At 41.6% G+C, this 26385-nt stretch overlaps 2 protein-coding genes across 8 annotated transcripts in view; one reads left to right on the top strand and one right to left on the bottom strand.

The window, feature by feature from the left end:
• ST3GAL6 (ST3 beta-galactoside alpha-2,3-sialyltransferase 6) overlaps positions 1–26385 on the top strand; it is a 94358-nt gene that overhangs the window by 48390 nt on the left and 19583 nt on the right. For 4 of the 7 annotated variants that reach the window (XM_047876031.1, XM_047876029.1, XM_047876030.1 and 1 more), the window contains 7 exons: positions 618–721; positions 2019–2082; positions 12292–12390; positions 15454–15640; positions 15753–15890; positions 19266–19418; positions 20910–24019. In XM_047876031.1, coding sequence (XP_047731987.1) covers positions 618–721; positions 2019–2082; positions 12292–12390; positions 15454–15640; positions 15753–15890; positions 19266–19418; positions 20910–20996 — 832 coding nt within the window. In that variant the 3' untranslated portion in view covers positions 20997–24019. Of the gene's footprint in view, positions 1–617; positions 722–2018; positions 2083–12291; positions 12391–15453; positions 15641–15752; positions 15891–19265; positions 19419–20909; positions 24020–26385 lie in introns of those variants that run through there. The other 3 variants (XR_007155813.1, XR_007155814.1, XM_047876033.1) reach the window with 3 other exon arrangements.
• DCBLD2 (discoidin, CUB and LCCL domain containing 2) overlaps positions 22510–26385 on the bottom strand; it is an 88203-nt gene continuing 84327 nt past the window's right edge. Inside the window, exon 16 of the mRNA XM_047876028.1 lies at positions 22510–26122. Coding sequence (XP_047731984.1) covers positions 25653–26122 — 470 coding nt within the window. The 3' untranslated portion in view covers positions 22510–25652. The remainder of the gene's footprint in view (positions 26123–26385) is intronic.

Below are 26385 nucleotides of genomic sequence, written 5' to 3'. Positions count from 1 at the left end.
TCCCCTTATTACCTCCTTTGTCTCTTCCTGTATATGGCTAACATTTTCTCACTTGGTATTGATTTGTTTTTAAATTTTGATCCCCCTCCCTAGCCTCTAGAGTTGTGACAAAACTTTGGTTCCACAGCCTGGGTAGTGTTTCCATTTTGGTTTTGTAGTTCCATTGCACATTCCATTCTCTATTCTATTTAAATTCCGTTTAAGGTGACTTTTCAATAATTTTACGTTTTAAAGTTTGCTTATTTTGAGAAAGAGCAAGAGAGCAAATGGGGGAGGGGCAGAGAGAGAATCTCAATCAGGCTCCGTGCTGTCAGTGCAGAGCCCAACTCAGGGGCTCAATCTCATGGACTGCGAGTTCATGACCTGAGCTGAAGTCAAGAGTCTGATGCTTAACCAACTGAGCCACCCAGGCCCCCCAAATAATTTTAATATTAAAACATAAGACCATAAATAAGCATTGAAATGAATAAAAAAAATACTTTAAAAATAGTTACACAATCGCATATAGTCCGTATATCAACGTGAGTATTACACTTCAGTTGTCTTCAGTTGTGATTTTAGAAGGCTGCATATATTGTAGGCATTTGGGGGAAATGATTCTTTTCCTTTTCTTGCAGGTTTCATCAGTTTCACCCTTTTCTGTGTGCAGCTGATTTTAAAAAGATTGCTTCCTTGTATGGTGGCGATAAGTTTGATTTGCCCTATGGGATAAGAACATCAGGTCAGTAATATTATTCTTACCCAGCCCTATTAATAGGAGTGTGTTTTGATGTGAACCACATGTTTATATAATTTTAAGGCCTTTTCATCTTACTGCTTCATGAGGATTCTTAAATGATTCGGCAATTTGTTGAAGGAAATTAAATTTTAATTCAGAAATCCCTACTCCTTTTTGAGGCAGTGTGGAATTCTAGAATAAAACAGGAAGTTTGTTGTTGTTTTTTGAGAAACTGCTCTTTACTTTTGTCTAGCTATGGTATTATTCATGAGTTCTGATGCTGTATTTTATTCTAGTATAGAATTAGCAGGATTAACCTGTGGGTTAACTTCCTTCCTGTCTCCCTTTTTGCCTTTTTACCTCTGAGTTTTATTTTATTCCATCAATGTAAGTTCTAACTCCTTGATCAGCCTTTTAACCAGTGGGTATTTTGCTAAATTGAGAGAGAAATTACTCTATCTGCTAATGACAAAACCGTTTTCTCTCCACTTACTGACAACTGATTGGCCTTAAGCAGCTTTATGTTGTAGATTTTTGAGAGACCCTAAAAGCCCAGTAGGTGACAAGCTTAGTTTTCTGAGTCAGATTTTATTTATTCAGTGGATCCTGTTATGTGTGGTGTGTGTGTGTGTGTGTGTGTGTGTGTGTGTATGTGTGTGTATAGGTTTAAAAAAATATTGCAGAGAATTTGATAATTTAATACATTTAAATTTGCTGAATATTGGTTTCTATACTAATATCAGTTTCAAAGGCTATATTCTACACTAATATCATGTGATGTTGGTATTTTTTTTAATGTCTTATTATTAATTTTTGGGAGAGAGAGACAGACACAGCATGATCAGGGGAGGGGCAGAGAGAGAGAGGGAGACACTGAATCCGAAGCAGGCTCCAGGCTCTGAGCTGTTAGCACAGAGCCCGACGTGGGGCTCGAACTCACAAACCATGAGATCATGACCTGAGCTGAAGTCAGACACTTAACCGACTGAGCCACCCAGGCACCCCAGATGTTGGTATTTTGGGGGTTACTTTTTCAGAATTGTTGTCAGATAAGGCTTTTTTTTTTTTTACCCCCCTGGAGTTTTCAGGAAGTGTCCTTAGAGCAGTTTTGAGCGTACCTATTGAGTAGTGCCTGCTAACTGCAGTTGTATTGTTAATTTCCACCAAGGAATAAATCCACATGGATTTACAACTTTGAAATGGGTTGGGGGAGGGATCGGGGGGGAATACCTAGGGTTGCTTACTAGGTATCTAAGAAGCCATAATTCCTTTTATTTATAATATGTCATTTGTTTTCTAGCGGAATATTTTCGACTTGCTCTTTCAAAACTGCAGAGTTGTGATCTCTTTGATGAATCTGACAAGTGAGTTTATTTCCTCGCTTTTGTTTGACTTTTAGTTTTAGCTAAGGTGGTTCAAAATATGCACCCCAATGTAAAATGTCTTCACTCAAGAAAATTCCATAGTAGTTGTGCATGACTAAAATGTCTAGTAGTTGTTTCCATGACACTTCAAATAAACACATTACAAAATTAATTTAGAAACTGCAAAACTGGTTGCCTCAAAAGTTTGCAGAGTCTTATGATGAGCAATCCTAGTCCCAGGTCAAGACATTTTAACCCACATTCACCTCTCCTAAGTTGTTGTTACTAGAGAATTAATTCGTAGCCCCTGTTAATCAGCTCACAGCCCCTCCATAGGCTGTCTCCCATGTATCTTCTGATTGCTCATGAGGATCTGTTTTGTTTCACTTGAATATTGGATTTCAGAAGCAGCTCTCTTTCTCCTATTCAGAATTATACTGGAGGAAAGAGAACAGTTGGTTGAGATAATACTTCTTCTGACTACAAAAGGTAACTTAATGTGTAGAAAATTCTGGTGTCAAGTTAACCATCTAGGAATGAAATTGCTAAAGATAGACTCTTTAGCTGATACACTTATTTTTACAAAGGTAGACTTTCTGTACAGATTCTTCATCTACCTTTTAGGATTTGGCCAGTGGTCAGTTGGGGGGATGGAATAGGCACTCCATTAAAAAGCAAAATGACAGAATTTTCCCTCTTGCCCAAGAGGACAGAAGTGCTATTTAGCAAATACATAAATGAGAGTAGTGGACAGAGATGTGAAAATGGGGATAGAATTTACAGAACAGAGCTGGAGGAGCAATGCTAGATTTTGTCTGAAATTCTCTCCTTTTTTCTCTGAGAGCCCACATGATCGAAGTGTGGATTATGTAATGTTGGCTCATTTCAGCTGTACTTACTTAGTACAATTTAAAACTATGCCATCAACTTAATTTGTTTTTGATTGCATATGAACAACAACCATGTATGTACTTTTCTAGCCTAAATTTTATGTAGCTCATGGGTTGAATTTTGTGCAGATCTTTGGCATATGTGCATTATGTTCTGCTCTCTAGTTTTTACCACTACCCTGCAAAGTATGCTTGATAGTCTTTTTTTTTTTTTTATTGGAGAAACTAAAACTAGGCAAACATACATAGTTTGTTATAGTGGGTAAAAGCTACAGCCAGGATGTGAACCTAGAGAGCTCCATCCAGTGCCCGGATGTGTGACTTAAGAGTAATAGTGACTGTACCTTAAATATTTGGAGCAAGTGTCTACAAGGTCCTAGTCCCTGTAAATGTGAGCTACTGCCAGGATTCTTGGGTGTGTATGACTAGAAGTTTCACTCTTTCCTGGTCTTTATCTTAGAACTAGACTGTACCATCTGTAGGTGCTTTCAGAAGCCCTTCCCACACAGGAATTCATCATCTGCGTGTGCCTCAGCCAGGCTTGTCTCTCTCTTCTTGCTGATGTGGCCATGCTGTTTCCTTTCCTCCTTTGTCACTGAGCATGGACCCCACTCCCAGCATCAACCCATGTCGCCATGTCAGGCTCTTAGCATCACCCGTGTTGGAAGAGAGGTGGGTGTGGGTGGTGAGGAGGGCTGGAAGATCTTGCTGATGGCACAGGAATCCTTTAGTCTGAGTTTGTCAAGAGAAGTAGAATAGAATGTGCAGTCAGAGACTTTTCAGGCACAGAGGGAATGGAAAATCCCCTTGTGGGATCTCTTCGGAGTGCACACCAAGAAGCAGTCACATGATCAGCCTTGCTGAATTGCTTGTTTGTGCAAACCTGTTTTCCTAGGGACTTGACAAAGAGTATTTTGAAAGTAGATGAGAATATACTTAGGACAGTATTTCCTATTTCATATTAACTTTTGGGATGGGTTCACATGTAATAAACTATACCTGTATTTTAAGCAAGTCATTATACATTTATCTGAATGGCACTGTATAACACAAAGACAATCGCTGGCCGGTCTATGCCTGAGCAGTGGATTTTATTGTATTTATTTATTTTAAAAATATTTATTTATTTTGAGAGCAACCACACATGTATGCATGCACACAGGGGAGGGGTAGAGAGAGGAGAGGGGGAGAATCCCAAGCAGTCTCTGTGCGGTCAGCGCAGAGCCTGACATGGGACTCGAACTCATGAACCGTGAGATCATGACCTGACCTGAAATCAAGAGTTGGATGCTCAACCAGCTGAGCCACCCAGGCACCCCTGAGCAGTGTATTTTAAAGGCAGAATATACTCCAGAAAGGCAGAATGTACTAACCTGCCTTCTTGTTGCCTCAGAGTAAACTGTTCCCTAAGTGACCTTAAACATCTCCCATTTCTCCTCTCAGCCTGGGGAAAAATGCTGTAGGACAAACAGGTCTGAGAACAGTCTCTTTCTCAGGCAGAGAGAATGAACTTCCCCCCAGCTGTGGATTCAGGAGCAGGGTTGGGGGTGAGGGGGGCGCCCCATGGACCAAGAGGAAGCCTTGTTGGCATGAGCTGCTCACATGGTCAGTGGGTCTGTAGGGTCGGGACTGGGATGAGCAGAGAGAGGGGAGCTCCACTCTTTCCATCCCCTTCCTCCTTGGGCTGCTCTCCACTGATTTTATTCTTCCTTTATCCTCTTGGTTTCTTCCAGAAGGTTCAGACATCTGGTCATTGTTTCAAATCCGAATCCTTTATAGTCCTACCAGATTTAAGTCCTAGTTTTGTTCAGTTACATTATTCAGTTCACGTGATGCCCTCCATTGGGACAGATTACGCTGTGAATGGGAAAGTTCTAAATACCAGATGCATTTACAAGAGAGGAGTCTTCCTCTTTCCCACGGGTGTCACATAAAGGAAGTCTGCAGGTTAGCATGTTATTACCCATTTGATTTTATTTATCTTTTTGTTTTTAACAAGAAGTATACTCTTTGGCTTTTCCCTTTATATTGTTTAGTTTCTCTCCTGAGCAATGACCCACCAGGTTGGGGTAGGGTAACCACTGAGGCACCCGTACGTTGCCTAAAGAATTGTGATTACCTAAGCTTACCTGTCTGTGCTGTGTTGTGCGGCTTGAGGGCCAGACTCAAAAGCAAAGTGGTGAATTGTAGAGAATCGTCAGAGGCAGGAAGGGTGGAGATCTAGTCCAACCCCCTCATTTGAAAGGTGAGAGAGCTGAGGTCCAGAGAGGTTATGTGGAGGTCTGCAAATTTCTGTTTTCAGTACCTCCTTTCACATTTTAACAGAGTAAAAGACAGGAAAGACCGCACAACCGAATGTCTTAAACTGAGCATCATCTGAAGAGCTAAGGGGAAGAGAATTCTGGAATTGTGAATTCTTTTGGATATATTGTTAAGGATTTCCAGGGCTATAAATCTTGTGCATTATTGAATATAGCTTATGCCTTTATTCTTAACCTCAAGCCATTTTTAACCAGATGATCTTTAATACTTTGGCAGGGTTAAACCAAATCCTCTCCAAGTTACATGTGTCAGTTCACTGAAAACACATATATGTTAAATAGGTTTCTTTTGTTCTCTTAAAGATACATGATCTCCATAGACTCTTCTCTTCAAGGAGAGCTTGAAAAACAGGGTTTTGGGGGAGGGGAAGTAGAGGGAGGAAAGGGGCGGGCAGTAAGGAAGTGGGCAGGCATGGGACTGCTAAGTAGATGAGTCAGTACTTGTGAAAAACGGTACAGTTTTGTGTCCTTGGGCAAGTTCCTGCATTTCTTTTACTCTTGTAAAAGAGAGTAATGGAGCTACATATGCACCTTATGCCACGGTCAGTTTTAATAGTTAATAGTTAAGTCAGTGAAACCGTTGCACAGTCATTAAGTCAACCTAAGCATTGGTACTGTTTTTGCAACTTCCTGTGAATCTAGAATTATCTGGAAATAGAAAGCTTACATTGAAAACATGACCACTGAGCTTCTATATGAATGTTCATAGGAGCATTAGTCATAGTAGCCCCGAAGTGGAAACACCCAAATGTCCAACTGCCGAATGAATAAATTAAAGGTATATCCGTATAAAGGAAATTATTTGGTCATAAAAAGGAATGGGGTACTTATTCATGCCACAACATGGACGAACTTTGAAAACACCATGCTCAGCAAAAGAAGCCAGTCATGAAATAGCAAGTACAAGTATAGTTACATACGATACAATGCACGTACCACATACAATTACTGCATGATTCCAGTAACAGGGAGTGGCCAGAATAGACAGCATTATGGAGACAGAAAGTAGATTTGTGGCGGTCAGAGGTGGGGGAGAGGAAATGGAGAGCAAGTGCTACTGGCTGTGGGTCTGAATTGGGTGGTGGTGATTGTTGCACAGCTTTGTGAATATGCTAACAGCTAGTGAATTTTAGGTAAAAGGATGAATTTTACGACGCGTGAATGATATTCCCATTAAAAAAATAAAATGTTTTTGAAAAGAACTGGGGGTGGCAGTGACCTCTCATTTCCTCTCTAGCCTCTGTGGCACTGTGTTCGGAAGGGACTGTGAAGCCGTGCCTAGAACCAATGGTTTCTCTTTGTCATCTTTTCTGTATGCTGCTGCTGCTGAGTTCTTGGGACCCTGGTTGCTCCCTTTATTCCCCAAAGCACAGCTCACATGAGGGGGCCATGGTTTACACATTTCACTAACGATTGAGGATATTTAAGGAAGACGTATCACAGAAAAGCAATACTTAAAATGTGCGTGTGTTACAAGGCCCTGACCCTTTCTGGCTGGCTGTGCATGTATCTCTTTAGCACCAGTCTGCCCCCCAGCCCCAGGGCATGCTGCCTTCTCCTTAGTGGGAACACATTCTCCCTCAGCCAGAGCAGCAGAAACCCTGAATCACAAAATCTCAGCTCCCACTTAAATGCGTGAACCAGGGGCCCTTGGGTGGCTCAGTCGGTTAAGCGTCCGACTTCGGCTCAGGTCATGATCTCACGGTCTGTGAGTTCGAGCCCCGCATCAGGCTCTGTGCTGACTGCTCAGAGCCTGGAGCCTGTTTCAGATTCTGTGTCTCCCTCTCTCTCTGCCCCTCCCCTACTCATGCTCTGTCTCTCTCTGTCTCAAAAATAAATAAAAACATTAAAAAAAATTTTTTAAATGCGTGAACCAGCTCTCCACCTCCCCCTGTCACCATTGCATTCTGGGAGGCCGCCAGATTCTGTGAAGAGTGTGCGAGGCCAGCACAGGCGGTTACAGAGTAACTCTACATAAATACCTTACTGAGCCGAAGCACCGGTGCTAGGTCGGTTGCCTGCTCATTGGACACGGGTTTGTGACAGCTGCCTAGTTGCTCACCCAAGCGGGATCCATTATGTTACATCAGCAGAACGGGGCCAGATTGGCAACCAGCTGGGGCGGGAGCGTGGCTTCAGACAACTTAAAAAGAGGAAAAAGATGGAGACTTCAGTTATTTAAGGAAAAGAGCCCAGGCTCTAGAAAGTTTCTCAATGTCTGCATCACTACTCTGGGCATCCTGCTGTTTTTCAAGGTTTCTTTACAGGGTAGCATTTTCAGCCTGGAGGAGAACTTGAGGCCGGGGGTTGGGGGGGGGGGGGGTTGGTTGGGGCAGTTGTGTTTCTGTGTCAACAGAGTGAGTCACAGGTGGTGAAAAGGCAGGAGCAGCCACAGTCTGTTTCATAACAGCCATTGTTGTCACATGTTGAGTGGAAATACAGAAACCGGGTACATGTGCCAGAGGACATGGTCTCCTGCAACGTAGAGTAACAACATTTGAGACCTTGGTGATTCCCTTCACAAAAGGGCAGACTAAGTTCCTAGAGGTTAGGTCTCTAGGCCAAGGTCCTGAAGATGCTGAATGGAGGAGCCAGAACCAGCAGTCAGGTCTCTAGCCACAGCCCATTGCTCAGTGTTTCAGGGTCTTCAGACTGCAAGTAACAGTAGCCTAAGAGTGATTTAAACAAAGCAGACCTTTATTGTCTCCCATATCGCCTAGATACGTGGGTTCATGTCTGCAGGCTTGTGGTTCCATCTTGCAGGCTGCGTGTGGCTGCACAGACTGGATGGCACAGCTCCAGGGAGTGTCCGTTCACACATACAGTTACTTGACTGGTGCACCTTGTAGGTGGACAGTGTACAACTTGCACATCTGTATGGAGCCGCTCTGGTTGTGTGACTGAATTAGCGGCTCAGTGATGTCAGGGCAGCTTCTCTGTGGCTCTCTGTGTCTCTCCCTATTGTAAGATGACTGCCGCAGCTCTAACCGTATGTTGTCACATATCAGCATCTAAGAGGAAAGGAAGGGGTAGATCAAAAGAAAACCTTCTTTTCAAACTGTGCTCTTGCGGGGGGCGAAATCTTTTCTGGAGCATCTAATAGACTCTCTAATGTCTTTCTGCCCAAGGGTGGGTCACGGGGCCACCTCCAGACCGACCGTTGTCAGGCTTTACGGAAGCAGGGCTCTACCGGCAGGTACACAGGGTAGTGGGTGTGGGAGAATGACCAGTGAGATCTGCAGAGATTGTTAGGCTGAAGATGAGGTGATCTATTTTAATGTGTATGATACTGCTGAAGGGAAGAGTGGATGTCAGAAAGCATTCAGAAGACAGGCCACAGGCCACTTGAAATGGGCAATTCATGTCTACTTTCTCTGTATTGATGGTGTTGATGTTTACCTCTGTAGAGCGTAGGAACTCTCCTGGGTTTTGCCTGACTTGATGAGAAGCATGCCTTTCACCCGGGGGAAGAGTAATTTCTCACCGTAACTGTTTCAGCAGGCTTCCAGATTTTCCATTAACAGGTTCAGGCACTCTGGAGTGATTTTGTTTTCTGGGTGAGCAGTTTGGGGCATGTGCATTTCCCCACCTGTTCCTGGGGTGGGGGAAAGAAGAACGGATAGCTGCTTTTCCAGACACAGAGTAAGGAAACAGTCACCATCCTTCATGTAACAGCCAAACTGATTCCTAAAGTGCACAGCCTATGAGCCAGGAAGTTTTAGATCGGAGGATACAGGAATATGAACAGTACTATTCTTGCCCTCTAGGGACTCAGAATTCCCTGTAGTTATTTGTGCGTGAAAGTTGTGTTAAATAAATATGGTAAAGTTATATGTACCCAAGGGACCCTGGAAATTACCATTTTACACCTCAGGGAACAAGGGGATCCAGGAGCCCAGACCAGGTGGAGGGAAGCCAAGGAGATGATGGATCAACTTTTTGGTAATATGTGGTGACTGCTGGGGGGAGAGGGGTGAGTTGTGTGGTTCAGACTGTGTACCTGTATCATGACGTGTTTCCCACAGTCACGGGGGCGTCGTGAATACTAGCTGTAGATAAGCTGCTATTGCTACAGAGTGGTCCTAGGGATGCCCCTAAAACAGTTTCTAGTGTTATACATGATCCTCAGAAAAATATGTGGGTCTTTGCAATATCCCTTACAAGGAGGAAACGTGAAATTTCACTGACAAGATTCCCTTTCAGAGGCTTAGGCAGACTTTTTTTTCATGACAAAGGGCCTTCCCTCCTCCCAGCTGCCCCCTCCAAAGCTAACAGAGAAGAACATAGAAAGTGAAATTTCTCAAAATGTGGTGACCATCGAACTGTGACCCGTCTTTAGAATTACAGTTCTCTTGAATGAAGCAGTGTCTCTAAGATTTCTTTCCATTTTTCCCAAGCCCTTAAACCTCCTGGGACGATGGACAGGAAGAGGCTACAGAATTGTGTACGAGCCATGGCCTTCTCTCTGTAGCTAATCCTGGGGCTCCTGTAGTAGGAGCTCTGCACCTAGCCCTCTCCTCCCTTTTCTCTTGACTGGAAGGCTTGATGGGATCTGTGAGGGGAGGTCCAGGACCTGGAGCCTACGTGGGGACCAGGAATGTGACACATTAGTATGGCAGATGGTTTCTTCTCTTATCACAATGCTCTTTTGGCCACACAATGATCTAGGGCTTGATGACCAACTGTAGTCCAGTCTGATAAACATACCACTGAGCGGAAACTTCTGTAAACACTAAGGTTGAGCCTGTTGGCTTATTGCTGAGCAGTGATTATGGAACTGGTTGTGTCTGGGACGGAGTTGAGCTACCTCTTTCTGGGTCAACTTCGAGGATCAGACTTGTGGGTCGGTGGTCCTTCGATGAGGCTCCAGGGTAGGAACTCCAGAGACACGGCGGTGGTGTGCACTCCTGTCTAGCGTGGTATGTTTGATGATGTTAGAGTCAGTCAGCCTGGTGTCAGGCTGGAAATCCCAGGCCAGGCTGGATGCTGTAGCTGCAGGGCCACGTGGGAATAGGGAGGTGGGAGAGGGCTAATCTGGGTGCCATAGTTACCGATAGCTCTCCTCCTTCCTCATATAGGTTACATAGGAACAGAGCTGTTATTGGGTCCTGTCCGTTCCTAGGCACCCCCTCCCCTATGCCCAGCCTTGCTTAGCAGGTAGATGGAGCCAGCTCCACAGCTTCAGCCTCTGATTTGTATTAAACTGACCCCGAGGTTATGGAAGGAAAAGTCAAACAAGCTGTGCATGTGAGAAGTACCCTCGTCACATAGAGTATTCATAAGATGGATCCGGTGAGGTTGATGACAATACACCCAGAGAGGAAAGGGTTTTGAATGTTTGCCAGTCTTCCCATCTTCTCTGTGCCACCTGGTGGCAGAGCACCGTGGATAAAGTTGCCTTCCTGGAAGTGGGATTAATGTCAAACTTGCAATATAAAAGCATCTAGACACATGTTTCTTTCCTAAGACAAGCATTTAAAAAATGTGCTCTGGAGCACACTGCGATCTGTCCATGATAGGAGTTTCGGGGTTATATCCTCAGTGCTTGTTGGACATGTTTCCCCCTGCCCCCCCCCACCCCGCCCCTGTCCCTGGTATCTGTGAAACTGGATTTTCTTGTTTTTGTAGCAAAGCAGACACTGATTTAGACGTGACCCTTGAATTTAGGAGCTAAAAGTCCCAAATTAAAATGTGTAAAAGTGTTTTCGAGTATTAAAAACTTACCAAATAGGTGAGCTAAACAAATTCTAAGGAAAGAGGGTCAATTCATATGTATACAAGGGTGTACATTGTCTCTTCTTGGCAGGGCCAATGTTCGGCTCTTTTTAATTATTCCTGTATTCCTGCATTCTCTATGTTTATTTTTTTTTTTAAGTTTATTTAAGTAATCTCTACACCCAGTATGGGGCTTGAACTCCTGACCTTGATATCAAGAGCCACACGCTCCTCTGAGCCAGCCAGGTGCCCCTCTTAAGTTTAAATATTCTGCAGTATTTGTGCAATTTTGCTACTCATTAATTTCCTAAGAGCCTTGTGGTCTAGAGTTCATCTGTTTTGCTTTATTTCATGGTTCTTAGAGAAACAGTTTTTTTTCTTTATACTTTCATGTCTTGAGGGTCCTGAAAGGACAGTTGCAACAGGCTTCCCCTCTGTAGTCTTGTCCTCTGAAGGAGAAGGACATCATCCGAGTTGTCATTTCTCCAAGCTTGGTTGGGAGGTGGTGAGAGCCTGGAGATGGGTTTAGGGTTGCTGAGAGCGAATGGCACACAATCCAAAGTCCTAGGCTAGTCCCAGCCAGCAACAGGAAGTCCCGCTTCATCATCTACTTTAAAGGTCTCTGCCAGGAACACAGTGAACTTTGAGTTTATATTGGTTAAGCTCCAAGGAGCAGTACATGTTTGGGGAATTGAAGTGCTCATGGGCGGGTCCAAGGAAGCTACCCCTTACCCACCAGATTGCCAACTGTCTCCACACTGATGAGACGCAGCAGTGACCCAGAGCTAGGAACTCAGGGGAGTGGGCAACGCTGGTGAAAAAAGGACGGCTGTGTAACGTAAGCACACTTGTGTCAACATTAACATGCAGCATCGCAGGCCAAGTGGTGTTTTTGTTGTCCAAGGGTCTGGATGCAAATCTCGATTCTGCCTCTTGGGAGTATGACTTTGAGATGCAACCAACACTTCTCTGAAGTCTTTTCTTCACTTGTAAAATGGGAGTATCGGGCTTACCTGTCTGAGCAGGTGGTTATGAGATTCAAGCAAGGGACCGTGCATGGACTCATAAGCAGCTTTAGTTTCTAGCGATCATATACTTCCTATGAAATGTTATTTATTGAATCCTGTATCTTTCTAACATATCCCTAGACCTGTAAGTCACAATTGGTTCTTTCTCTACTTGGGCAACAAATGAAATTTGGTTCTGGAAAGTATGGAACAAGTGCTTGGAATCACCCACTTATACGAAAGATGTCTCAACCTCTCACTTGTCTGTTTGCCCAGCAGTGTGCCATGTAAAAAGTGCGTGGTGGTTGGTAATGGAGGAGTTTTGAAGAATAAGACATTAGGAGAAAAAATTGACTCCTATGATGTAATAATAAGGTAAATATATTTCCTGTTTGCTAACCTGGAATTGTTTTTTAAAAAAAAACATGGTTTCCTATTTTAGTATGACTGTGTTTTAAAAGGAAGAAGAATTGCTTAGATAAGTTTATTATGTAACTGGTCTCTCAGTTGTTGGCTAGAGTAGGCCTAGATTTCAGGTCGTTGACTCAACAAATATTTATGAAGTTTCCTTAATATGCCAGGCACAGTTTTCGCCACAGGGGATACAACAGTGAATGAGAGCAATGTCCTTGCTCCCTGTGGAACTTATATTCTAATGAAGGGAAGAAAACAATAATTAAATAAATAAGGGAGTGCGGTAATACATGCCATACAAAAAATTAAAACATACATGACAGGCAATGATTGAATGGCTGCTTTAGAATGGATGACCATCTTGAGGAGAAGACCTCTAAGATGGACCCAAGTGAGTCTGTAGTACCAACTGTATCAGAGCAATCCAGGCAAATAGAACGTTTAGTGCAGGCCCCAGGGGAGGATATGATCCTGGGTTTGAGAGGAGCCCCAAGAAAATCAGCAAGGTAGGAGGGCAGCAGGCCTGGGGAGAGTGGTATAACCAGAGGCTGAAGGAGCAGGCTGTGTAGGACTGTGTAAACTGAGACTAGAACTTGGATTTTACTTTAAGGACAACAGGAAACTTTTGCAGATTTTTTAAAATGTTTATTTATTTTTGAGAGAGACAGAGTGTGAGTGGGGAAGGGGCAGAGAGAGAGAGGGAGACAGAGAATCCGAAGCAGGCTCCAGGCTCCGAGCTGTCAGCACAGAGCCCGAGTGGGGCTTGGACTCATGAACTGCGAGATCATGACCTGAGCTGAAGTCAGACGCTTAACCGACTGAGCCACCCAGGTGCCCCCTAAAGATTTTAAAGCAGGACAGCAATTCCATCTGATTATGCCTTTAAAATACCCTGGCTGTGACGTGGACAATGGAATATGAGGGACAAGGGTAGAAATGAAGAGGCCAGTTAGGTGGCTATATTCAGGCAGATAATGGTGGCTTGGAACAGGATTGCCATGACAGAGAAAGGAGGTAAGTATAGACTGAGACATATTTTAGAGGTAGAGTTATCAGGATTTGTTGATGTGTTAGATGTGAAGAGAGATGGGAATAAAGGAACCAGATACCTCCTTCTAGGTTTTCAGCTGAAGAGATTGAGTTGGGGGAAGACTAGAGTGGGAACATGTTTAGATCTGGAGAGGGAAGATTTCTGTGTGAACATGTTAGGTTTGAGATGCTTGTAAGATTTGCAGTGGTAAGTCAAGTAGGCCGTTGGTTAAACGGTTAAAGCCTCATTGGTAAACAGCTTGTAAGCTGTATTTAAACCATGGATTGGGCAAGATTCCCCAGGGAAAAAGAGAGAAGAGGTTCCCAGGACAGAGTCTTGAGGTACCCTACACTTAGACGTTGAGTAAAGAAAAAAAAAAAAAAACGAGTTGGAAGAGGATCTACCAGTAAGTTAGGAAGTGTTTTAAAACAGAGGAGGTCAACTATGTCCAGTGTTGGTGAGAGGTCATGCAAGATAAGGACAGCGAGTTCACCATTGGACATGCAACTCGACGCTTACTCATACTCTTGACAAAAGCAGACTTGGAGATATGATATGGGGAGTGGCCCTACCCAGGTGGTTTAGGAGAGAGTGACAGGCAAGAAAGTGAAGAAACAAGCATAGGCAATTCTCTTGAGAAGTTTTGCTGTGGTGTTGAGTTACGAGATGGTAGCTGGAGATGGTTATGGACTCAAAGGAGGCTCTTTTGTTTTGTTCCTGTTTAAAGATAGGAGATTCTAGAACATATTGGTAAACTGACAGAAATGAACAAAGAGATTGCTGTGGTAGAGAGAGGGGATGGCTGCAGAGTTCAAGTGTGGTTGGTCCTCTATAATGAAAGGAAAACTGGAATTGTGGTTATGACTACCAAGAGTCCCACCGATGGAGGGGTGGGAGAATGAGGACATTTCCGTCTCTTACTTTCTCATTGAAAGATTAAAGTAAGGTCATCATCTGGGTGATGTGTTGTGTGCCTTGGGAATGACTATGAATAGTCTTTTGAAGAGTGGGAAGGTTTCACGCTGGGGCAGTGCATTAGGCTGACCTGGCAGTGCTTGGGGGTTTTGCTGGGTTACAAGCTGCCAAGAGTCTGTGCATTGTGAGGTCACTTTATTTTCTGTTCACTCTCCATTTTGAGGAAGCTGTGAAAGTTTGTCCACACAACAATTTTAAAACAAATTTTTTAACCTATAATTGTCTAAACATTTGATCATCCAGAACCACAGCAAACCCTTGTGGGAGAATGCCATGGGCACAGCATTTATGAAAGTCATTTAAGTGTTATTAAGACCGTCTCATATTACATTGAGTCCAGGGCAAAGGACAAAACAGTATTTATCCTCTAGGGGACACTGTTTTGGAAACAAAGCATCCCTTTTAATAGCATGCCTTCCTAGTGTATGCATAAATAGCGCATGTCTAACTTTGGCATTGAGCAGGCACAAACCCAACAGTAGATCTGTGGTTCTTTAGTTCCCTCTAGCAGTGACATTTATTTGCTTGTGCTTGTGCTTGGGTAGAATACAGAAATTTTATATTATTACTTTATTATGGAGTGCAACAATTTTGATGGGTCCTCACATCACCTTCAGTGTGATCCTTACCTGTCAGCCCGTGTGCTCCATGACTGTAACATGGGGCAAGTAACTTTGGACTTCAGGGCCCTCACCCAAGGTCTCTCTTAACTCAGTTTTCTGTGGTTCTCTGTTCTCATTTGGTTTTATTTAGTCTTTGGTTTTCCTGGAGGTCGGACTGAATTAGTTGTGGCCCCACAATTAATTTTCAACATTTCTGCCTTTGATCCAGCCAGCTGTCTCATGAAAGGGAATGATTTCCTTGGCTGTTATGCCTTAAAAATCAAGCAGTCGCCTTGTAGCTTTTAGCACCAGACCCATGGTTTCTGGTTTGTCCTGCTCTGTAAGCTCTGAAACTGGGATGGAATTGGCTCCTACTGAACTTGGTCTACATTATTTTGTGTGTTTTACTACCCACAGAATGAATAATGGTCCTGTTTTAGGACATGAAGAGGAAGTTGGGAGAAGGACAACCTTCCGACTTTTTTATCCAGAATCTGTTTTTTCAGATCCCAATCACAATGATCCTAATACTACGGCGATTCTCACTGCTTTTAAGCCGCTTGATTTAAAGTGGCTGTGGGAATTGTTGACAGGTGGCAAAATAGTAAGTTGGCAAAATTGATCTGCCTTCTGATTACCTTCAGTTTTTTTTTTCCCATTAAAAAAGAAAAAGACAACCACAATGTTCTATTTTCTGGGTTCTTATTTTATTTCAGAACACTAATGGTTTTTGGAAGAAACCAGCCTTGAACTTAATCTACAGACCTTATCAAATCAGAATATTAGATCCTTTCATTATCCGAATGGCAGCTTATGAACTGCTTCACTTCCCAAAAGTGTTTCCCAAAAATCAGGTACGTATTTTTCCTGGCACAGTTTCAAACTAAAGATCTGGCTGGGGTAGGGTGGAGGGTTCCGACGGTTTTCAGAAAGGATGAGAGCCAGGACTCACAAGGTGGCTTCTGAAGGCCACGTCTGAGGTAGTGAACTTAGATATCTGGCTATTATCTTTATGTTCTTTGGACTGCAAGGAAAGAGTGTCAAGGGGAATGTTGTTTTGTTTTTTTTTCCTGCCCTTGCAGAGCCCTTCCGGGGTCTCCTTCTGTATGCCTGAATGGCTCATTTCTCATAACCTTGTCTTCAATATTCTGCAGTGAGGAGAGTCTGATGGGGTCAGGGGCTGATGGGCCAGCCGTGCTCAGAGTAGCAGGAAGGGATTCAGAACAAGTGCGTGGCTTTTCAGGCTAAAAAGAACTGTCTGAAGCACTCCGATAAAAATAGCACCGGTAAACCAGAGGAAAGGCAAAGGAAGGACAAGGTAGTTCAGAAATATTTCTGTGGTCACAGAGGAGACACTGGTCCTGAAATTGGAGGAAGGGTGGTTGAAACTCCAAACTCTTTAATTAAGTAAAGGGAGTCTCACCAATTGTGACTCTTGTAGTTCTTCAGTTATGTTCCCTAGAAAACAATACTCTCCAGACCCATACAGTGGCAGAGACCAGTTTTCATCAGAAGCTTGAGCAAGTGTGTAACATAATATCTCAGCTGAAATGAGGTTTTTCTTTTTGGTAATCAGGGAAAATCCAAAGAAATAAACACACATCATGTTATCTTTTCTTTAGTATGCTAAAAAAAAATTCTCAAGTTTAGAATTGTTAGATTCTCATGCTTAAAATGAAACCACTTACAAAGGAATATATATCAAATATATCTACTTATATTCTAATATATATGTTATAATATATAAAGGAAATCATCCTTCTCTATCTCACTATCCCTTTTTTTTTGCCTTTTCTATCTTTCTAGACTATTTTCTATGCATTTACACTTTTTGTTCAATTATTTTCTGCCATTTCCCCCCTCCATTTAATGAACTATTTCCTTATTTGTAGTCATTTCCATTTGCATCCAGCTTTCTTCCTCTATATACTATGGAGGAACGCATGTGATTCTAGGTATTTTCAGGCCATGTGTGTGATTTCTGTAGGATAGACTCCTACAAGTGGGATTCCCAAGTCAAAAAGCATAAATATTTTAAATTTAAGCCTTATTTCTTGGTAATTTTTGAAGGGACAGCTTCTTAATAATTTCTTAATTTTGAGGGGAAAAGACTGCTTCTGAATGTACGTTTTGTGACTTCATAGCTCTAATTTTCCTAAGTGAAGTAAGATCAGATACAACTTTTGTTTTCTGTTTTAGGTAGTGTCTCCAAAAGCATAGGATGACCCTTATCTTAATTAGGTCTCCAAAACTAGTTGTAACTAGATTAAAATTCCAGTAGAACATGGTGTGCCAGAAGTCAAATGAGGACGTAACGCTATTTCAGAGAGGTTATGTGGGATGCTGTCCAGAGGTTGAGCACAAATGATAAACATTGGTTCTGGAAACATGGAAGTCCTATTGGTAATACAGACAAGAATACAAGAGGGAGAAAGCCTGCTTGACTTAGGTTAAACAGAACATGGGACATGAGCAAGTGGAGGTGAATCTTTAATAGAGTTTTGCTAGAAAAGAGAGCAGAGGAATGGTTGAAAGACATCAGATCAAGGAAGGTTTTGTGGTTTTTCAAAGACAGATGGCCATGATTATATGCTGAAGGGAATGATTCAACAGAAGAAAATAATGAGAAAGTGGGTAATGGTAGAAGCAGGCTTGTTGAGAGAGACGAGATTGGATGAAAGAGTGCACTACTGGCGAGGTTGGCCATAGGTGGGAACAGACATCATGTGCACCTAAGAGGAGTGAGTGCTGAAAATACAGGTGAAGATGAAGGTAGATTGGGAATTGGGAAGATGGTGTAGTTCTTCTGTGTTTCTGTTAGTAAAACAAGGATTCAGTTACCAGTTTAAAGTAGAAAGGAGCCTGGGGCTGTTGGATTTAAAGGTATAAAAGTGTCACCTTGGAGAGTAGGAGTGGAAATTTACTGGGGAAATACTGAACGGCCACTTGAGGCTTTGGCCATAAATGTAAAGTGTGCTCAGGCACATACGTTGTTTTCTCTTAGCTTGTTCTGCTGCTTGGGTGTGGGTGGAGCCGGGGTTAAGATTCTGTCAGGTGATCATCTATTTCTGTGGGTGACAGGTACAGAAAATGGAAGGTCTCCATAAGGGAATGGTGATAATCACGGCTGAAGGTACTCTAAGATATGAAGAAAGGAAGTAGAGGACATGAAGGGGAGGGACAGAAGGGGGAGAAAGTGATGGGATCAATGAGGTTGGAGGCTTTTAACCTCCAAAAACCCAGGCTTTTAACCCAGTCACTAATTTCCTTTTCTAACAGATGGTGAAGAGTTGTGGTGGTCACAGTAGGGCAGAGGGTAAAGAAAAGCATATTTTAAAGGCAGTTAGGCTTTCAGACAGGCTTGCCTCTGTGAGTTTATTTGCTATTACTGTGCTTCTTGGATTTCTTCTCCTCCTCAAAATCATAATATGTAATTTCCATGGAATCTGTAAGTAATACTTAATCAAAAGAAAATCTCTTTAGATTGCTGTGTTAAAAAGTTTAAGATGTATTTTGTTTTTGCCTTTGAAGGCCATCCTGGTGAGAATCAACACTTTGAAGATCTTACTGTCAAACATGTGACTGCATTTTCAGGATATAGGTGTATATGATGGGGACGCTTGGTTTTTGTTTTTAAATTGATAATGATCCAGTTGAGACTGTGACATTACTACGTATATATCTGGAATTTTTATTTTCTAATCAGAGTCTTAACTATTTGTCATTGAAGTTACTTAGTCTTTCCCTACAGCTAAATTACTAGGATTATAAAATAGATTTAGTTTAAGGCTTCTGTGAATTCTTTCACCATGATCATCCATTAGCAAATTAACCTGTCCTTACATTTCATAAATGTGTTCAAAATTCACAGGCTATGCTTTTTCCACAGGAAGCCAAATTCAGCATGTTTTATAAAATACGGCGGCAGTGGCATCCTTTTCCTTGAGCCTCATGGTGTTTCTTCATTTGATAGTTGTCCTCTGGGCTAATATTGCAGTTAAGTTTTATTTGAAAGGTTTTCTAAGATTCCAGTCACACTTTCTATGCTTTTTCAGAGTTAGGATATTAACTGGGGGTTGGGTCTTAGACATGATGAGGGTTTAACCTAAGTATTTCTCACCTGATTACATGTTCAGAAGTCCTGGTTTCATAGGATGAGGTCACCTAAATATGCTTTGGAAACAAGTATCTTGTTTGGGTTCTAAAAAAACTTTAATTTCCTTTTCCAGAAACCCAAGCACCCAACAACAGGAATTATTGCCATCACATTGGCTTTTCACATATGTCATGAAGTTCACCTTGCTGGATTTAAATATAACTTTTCTGACCTCAAGAGTCCTTTGCACTATTACGGGAATGCCACCATGTCTTTGATGAGTAAGGTAATACATACCTACTTGGGTGTAATCTTTGATCCTTAGAGTTGGAAAGTCCACATTTTCTCCTCTGTCATTTTTATTGAGGGAACAGGCTTTGAGAGTTTGAGAGCTGCTTAACCCTACCAAGAGCTCCCAAGTGCTGAAACTGGGACTTGGATCCGGGGTTGTTAGTACCACCCTTGTTCCAATTTGTGGGCCCCGGACCCTTGGGAATATGACAGTTATTCTCAAGTATCATCAAACCCATATAGGCACCCAGCCTTATCTTAGATGATGTTTGGACTATTTATATACACATACGGGCAACTTGCTATTTGTAGTATCTCAAATTCACTTAGCATTGCCATGGAACAGAGACACTCATCCACGTAAGAGGATCGAGCACTGAAAACAAGGGTAAAGATGCAGGTGCATTTGGAGTTGGGAAGATGATCTAGCTTTTTGTTGTGCTTTTCTGTGTGTGTGTGTGTGTGTGTGTGTGTGTGTGTTTGTTTTGTTTTGTTTTGTTTTAGTTATGTAGACGAGGTCTGTAACATTTTAGCTCCTTGAAAGAATATTCATGGTCAAAAAGGTTGCAAACCTTTATAGATCATGCTTTTCTTGAATTAGAGATCAGTGATGGTAGATAGTACCTTTAAGACTTATTATTTTGGAGAGAGAAAGAGAAAATCCTAAGCCAGTTTCATGCTCAGCATGTGGCCTGACACGGGGCCCAACCCACGACCATGGGATTGTGACCTAAACTGAAATCAAGAGTCAGATACTCAACCAACGGAGCCATCCAGACACCCCAAGATCTGTAAGCCTTTTTAACAGAATGGGAAGGAGTTGTCTAAGTGAGGTTAGTGGCATATCACTAGTGTTAGGATTAAAATGTTATCTGTACATTTTTAATATGGAAGTATGAATGGGTCACTGTAATGGATTTGGATCTATCCTATGTAATCAGTGCCCTTACATCATCATCCCCAAATACTACAGAAGCTGGAGAACTGGTATTACCTCACCTCCCACCCCTTGTGAGACAAATGCTTAAGTAGTTCAAGAGTTAGGTACTTGGGGCAGACTTTAGGATGCATTTCTCCTTAGTCCTAAATAACATCGTAAGAACTTTGTGAGGAAAATTAGGATATCCATCAAGAGTATGGAACTCTTTTTATCTCTAGGCTGATGTCTCTTAGGAGTTTCAGGTGCTTTTATTAAAATGATCAACCCACTTTGACTTAAAATTTTGGTCTCTAGTCTTGCATCCCTTTTAGGAGGACAGGAAATGATACGGGGCGGGGGGCTTACGTGATGGTTTAAGTGGAAAAGAGTGGGCTGTAGGAAAGGCTGTAGCAAAAGAATGAGCAAAGAATAAGGTAACTGAAAAGTCTACCTGTATACTTGCTACTTGAGTTTTTCATTCAGAAACTTTTTAGATACTGTGCATTCCATTGCTGCTGTTAATATTTTTGACTGGGGTGGTGACTTTATTATACTTTCCCTCTTTAGAATGCATATCACAATGTGACAGCGGAGCAGCTCTTTTTGAAGGACATTATAGAAAAAAACTTTGTAATCAACTTGACTGAAGATTGACCCTACAGACTCAGAAGAAGATGCTAACAGTATTAGTTTTATTTTTATACTGCAATTTTTAGTTTATTTTTAAATATGTTGGATGCACTTGTCAAGAAATTGTGTACATAAAAGTCTGTTGTCGCCTGGTGAGTCATAACCACCAGCTTAATTTCTGTGAATATATTTAATTTATAAAAACCAGGATATATTTAGTTATCAGGGAAATAAGTTTTGAATGCATTGTTTTTAAAACAACCTAGTTTTCTGAAGTGTTTTTAAACATCTTTTTATAGTTACTTCATGTTAAGACTTTTGAAGGGATGTGACTTCTTAGTAGGGGATTTAGTTTACCACAACAAATTTTGAACACATTTTGAGAGGTGTACTCGTCTACTGTAAATTGGTGGGGAATGGAGATGTGGTTGTGCCTTGATATGGCAAAATGGAACCATTTTAGGCATGTATCTAAATGGTCGATTAGTTCCTTTTTGTTGTCCCCAAGGAGACCGATTTTAATCTTAAAAGCAGCCCTGAACACAACGGTGGGTTATGGTCAAGGAAATCTAAGACCATACTGGTTTCATTAAGCTTTTAACTAAACCAGGATTATTAATGAGTAATTTCATAGAAGGAAGGTGGTGTTTTTGTTTTTAAGGTGAAGGAAATAGGCTAAACATGAAATTCTGGATAAGTAAATAGCTTAAGAATACAATTACTAAAGTCTGGTGACTGCATTATTTTTAAGTTTATAAAAAGAAGCTCCAGGAGACCATTGTTAAACATCATTTTCTGCCTTGTTTAATGTATTAAAATTTGAAAGTTTACTATTTGAATTAAATTAGGAAAAATGACGACACAGTAAGTGAAACCCTTTAGAAGATTCAAGCTGTTTTTGGATTTAAATGGTATTTTCATGAAAAATCTCAACTGTCCACGATTAAATCACATCTTCAAAGGGAAGGCTTATCTGGATACCTAGGGTGCATCAGAAGAATCCCACTGGATGCAAACAAGTCAAAAACCAGTCCAGCGGAGGTGGTGAGCTAGTCTCCCTTCTCGTTTTGGGGAGGGAAGGGTATGGGGGTGAGGGAAAAAGAAGTTACAGGAGGGCTGGAATTAAAAGTTCTCACGAGGGGAAAGAGTTGAAAGAACTGCTGTCTTGAACAAGAATTACCACTGGGAGACGATGGAGACCACCCTGTCTCTCTGGAGTCTGTCAAGGGTGAACTGTGAGAGGGGACGCAGGAGTAAATACTTGAGTGTAAGGGGGAGGACACTCTGAGGTGGAAAAGACGGGTATTAGTGTGACCTGTCCCTCATACCACACAGCCGTAGTTTGCAACCTAATTTAGGCTTCCAAAAAGGATGGTGCTGGCTCTAGTGACAGTAAAAAACCACCGGTAGCATTTTCAAATGTTACTGTATGGACTAAAATAATGGCAGTACAGTCTGATGCTAAAATTGAGGGAGCTGGCATTTTGTGTAGTATGGGAAAAGGCTACAAACCTCAAGGAAGAAAATTCTCAGCAAGACACATATATATACAATTTATTAAAAACACAAGAACACATTAAAATTTCACTATTTATACAATCTAAATCCTAGCAACATATACAAATACCGAGTGACTACAGTACATGCCGAGGTAAGAAAAGTACATTCTGGGAGAATCACTGACAAACCATTTTTATTTTCCAATATGTATTTCAGTATTCTGTTTGGTTTCTACCTTTCCCAGTGCAAAAAAAAAAAAAAAAAAAAAGAAACTAGTCACAAATTGGAGCAAATAAGAATTGGTGCCACAGTTGAAAGTATTTTAATAACCATCCAACTCTTAATTGATTTTGCAGTTTAGGGACTTCAAGTTCAGAACAGAAAGGCAGAACTAACAGGCAATTTTTTAAAGGTAGAGCTTAATTGATTTCTCTTAAAAGAGTGTGACAAGTTTTTGGCCCACAATGCGTCTTATCGTCTGACATGGCATTTCCATAGCCCTTTCACTCTTCAGGTGACCAGGTGGAGCCAAGGCAAGGAAGTTCCAAGCTTTCTCACTTTCCAAAGAATTATGGCCACATTCATGCTTAGATGAGTGCATTTTCTGCTGGGGCATCGGAGGGCAAGAGTATACATGACACCGTAATTCCAACTGCTGTATAAATTCTCTACACAAACCACTTCATCAGCGGATAAACCCATTCAATGCAAAGTGCAAATAGTGAAACATGAATTTAAATAACTGAACTAGACCCCGCATATACAAGAGGATCTATTTAGTGTTACAGCTTTTAATACAATACAAATCAGCATTCACAATATCTTGAACAGTGCTGGTTCCGAAGACCATGTGTCAGAAGTCAGTGTGATTTTAGGAAACCTGGAAGGGCCACACGGGCTGTACCATTGTCTGACGATTGTGCTAACAGGAAAAAAATTCATCCAAAAAAAACCAGTGACTTACGTGTCTTTTTTAAATGTTTCAAGCAAAGAATAAAAATTCAAGGGAATTTTGAAAAAACAAAAAAAAGGTTACTTTCACATTTTCAGTTGTTACTTGATTGTCTCCAAAGCTGTATAGATAGGTATCAGACATAGAAATGGGGTTACAAAACCCAAAAGCAAAACTCTAATGTGAAAACAAACGAACTCAAAGTACAATATCAGAACTCTTTGAGTCAGGCTCAGCTCTTCATTTGGAAAGTAAAATATATTTATAAAAGCAGTAAAAACTTTTGTAAAAATCACTGGTAGTTCAAGCACAGCACAGTGGCAAAAAAAAACATGCATCATTTAAGAAAACATTTGCCTCTCAAAAGTTCTGTGGGAAAATCCCGTACACAACAGTAAATAAAAAGAACAAGCATCTTTGGGAAGATGAAACAGTTTCTCTTAAAGCTTCTAGAACAGGCCTATGATTGGGTGAATAAAAAATAAATTGGTTTACTCTTTTCCCCCCCGAAAGGGGATAACTGCAGTAATACATGTGCTTTACACATTTGTGTCTTAATAAAAAGTTCAACATCTGTGCTTTTTGTTTCAAAATATTTGAAACAATATGAACTGGTTTTTTTTTCAATGAATGAAATTATGCAAAGTTGTCTGGAAAAGCAAAAGCAAATGACACCAACAGAAATCATAAGACCAGAGGGCAGAGAGGCTGCAGTGTAGTTGGATTTTTGAAGCAATGCTTTAGAATACTCATCTACCTCAGGAAGCAAGCAGAATGAACACGGTCCTCAACTCTAGCAAATTCTGGAAACAATCTGGTGGTACGAGCCAAAAGAAAGGTCTAGATCCTGATGGGAAATTACATGTCAAGATTAAGTCTACACACTGGGATTTATAGAAGCCTAGATGCCAAACTAGGTTTCAACCTGAGGGCCAGCTTCTCTTGCCGAAGACTTTGAAAGGTTCTTACACTAGAGGCTGGTAAATTACAGATGCTTTTCATTTCACCCATCTAAAACTACTCCTGGGCAAATGGTGACAAAGAAATTGCCTGGAAATTTCACAAACAAGCTGTAGTATTTGCTGGCTCGGATGCCAGAGCCTGTGTTCCCTAGGTATGCTGGAAAGGACTGTTCACACCTTCCCCCATACAGATGAGGGCACAGTCACACACAGCTGAGGAATCCATGTGGGCTTTATATTTCTTTCAGTATTTTACTGTGGATCATTAAAAATACTGACCCCAAATACCTTTGGATTCAAAGAAAAATCCCTGTATATTAAATCAAAGAGGGCAAATTTTTTTTTTTTAAGGTAAATCCTTTCTGAGAAAGGATGTTTGCCTTTCAGTGTGGTAAATAAATATAAGGGGGTCACGTTTACGGTGTTCACTTAGATGCTCTTAAGTTTTCACAACTCGCCCATTAAGATAAATTTGGAGGGAGGGAGAGAATCTGTTACAGCTGTGTAAAATTAGAGGATTCATGAGGTTGATGAAACAAGCATCACTCGCTAAAATAACTCAAACATTTTAAAACACGAGAATAGGGCTGGCCCCAGACAGAGCAAGCAGGGCTGAAACCAGCTCACGTACCATGAAATGTTAAAGCTCTTGAGGTGTCAGAAGGTGAAGAATCAATCACCTTGCCCATTACAAGTCAGTTTCCCACCTATAGATCCTCCAAAGGAAGGAGGAGTGTACGACTACCATCAAAACAATGATTATATCACTAATTTTTGGAAAAAAAACCACAAAAAACTGTAAGGTATATAGAAATAGAACAGAAAGAAATCCTGATAGTACCCACCTTTCACAAAGCAAAATTTCAAGCCATTAGACATTTCAAGAACAGTACCGTGCGTTATTGCCAGTCCGGCTTACACAACCATCTCTTGAGTTCATCAATGTACCTGCAGCATTGGTAATAAATACTCTCAGTGATTCTTAAATTTCTTTGAAGTGCATAGTAGGGAGCTTTTTCTGTATTAAAAATAGTGTTTTACAGTAGTAACAAAGAGGATGTTTGAAATTCAACAGGCAAGCAGTAACTGCCACAATAACACTTTTAAAGCAAGATGGCAAGATTAGTAGTTCCCTGTACCTCGGTCATCACATTTTCCCAACCACATCTGTGACAGATACGTAATACATTCTATATATTACTACCACTAACACACAAAAAAGGCCATGTGCTTTAAAACGATGCTTTATGAAAAGCAGCATCACCTTCAAAGAATCTCTTTAAAAACATCACATTCACCATCCCTCTCGGCTCCTGATCCCTCCTGGGTGCTCTGTGGCACCTGGTACACCAGTTCGTCTGGGGCACTTGGACCTGGCTTCCCACCTTTTGGGGTGTCATACTGGGCGCGGGCGGAGGAGCAGCTGTCAGTCCTGGAGAGGAGAGTGTTATATGCTCCTACTACTGGGGGAGCTTGGTTCCCTGCAGCTTTGAAAGTAGACGTTGAGGTCAGCCCAACTGAAGCCGTGGGGTGTCCAGACATATCCATGATGATGGGGGTTGCATATTCGGGCCCAGTAATTGGCAGTGGTTCAGCGTAGGCGTGGTAAACTTCTTGCACCGGGGAGTTGTAAGGATCTAAGTCAGCATAACTCGCTTCTTTTCCTTCTTCTGGTTTAAAGGTAGATCTCTGATGAAGGGTGCCAACAATTCCTCCCACCAGTGGCTGTGCATACTCTGGGGTATCACAGAACAAACCAGAGAAAAGTCACCTCATTCATACAGGAATCGTTCAATTTAGGGGGGCAGCAGTAGTCTTACACCAAAAACAAACACTTCTTTAGGGCACTTTCTTCATTATCAACACGGACCTATGGATTTCTCTACAAGAACTTCAAAAATTAAAATTAAACATGTTATGTTTCAAAAGAAGTTAACATGCCACAGAGCTTCAATCATGAAATTTTACCAAACTGTATATGCTCTTCAGGTTTATAGAC

Source organism: Prionailurus viverrinus, chromosome C2 (assembly GCF_022837055.1).
Source record: "Prionailurus viverrinus isolate Anna chromosome C2, UM_Priviv_1.0, whole genome shotgun sequence".
NCBI lineage: Eukaryota > Metazoa > Chordata > Mammalia > Carnivora > Felidae > Prionailurus > Prionailurus viverrinus.
The sequence above is the reverse complement of the archived record's forward strand: the minus strand, read 5'-3'. Positions and strand labels throughout refer to the sequence as shown.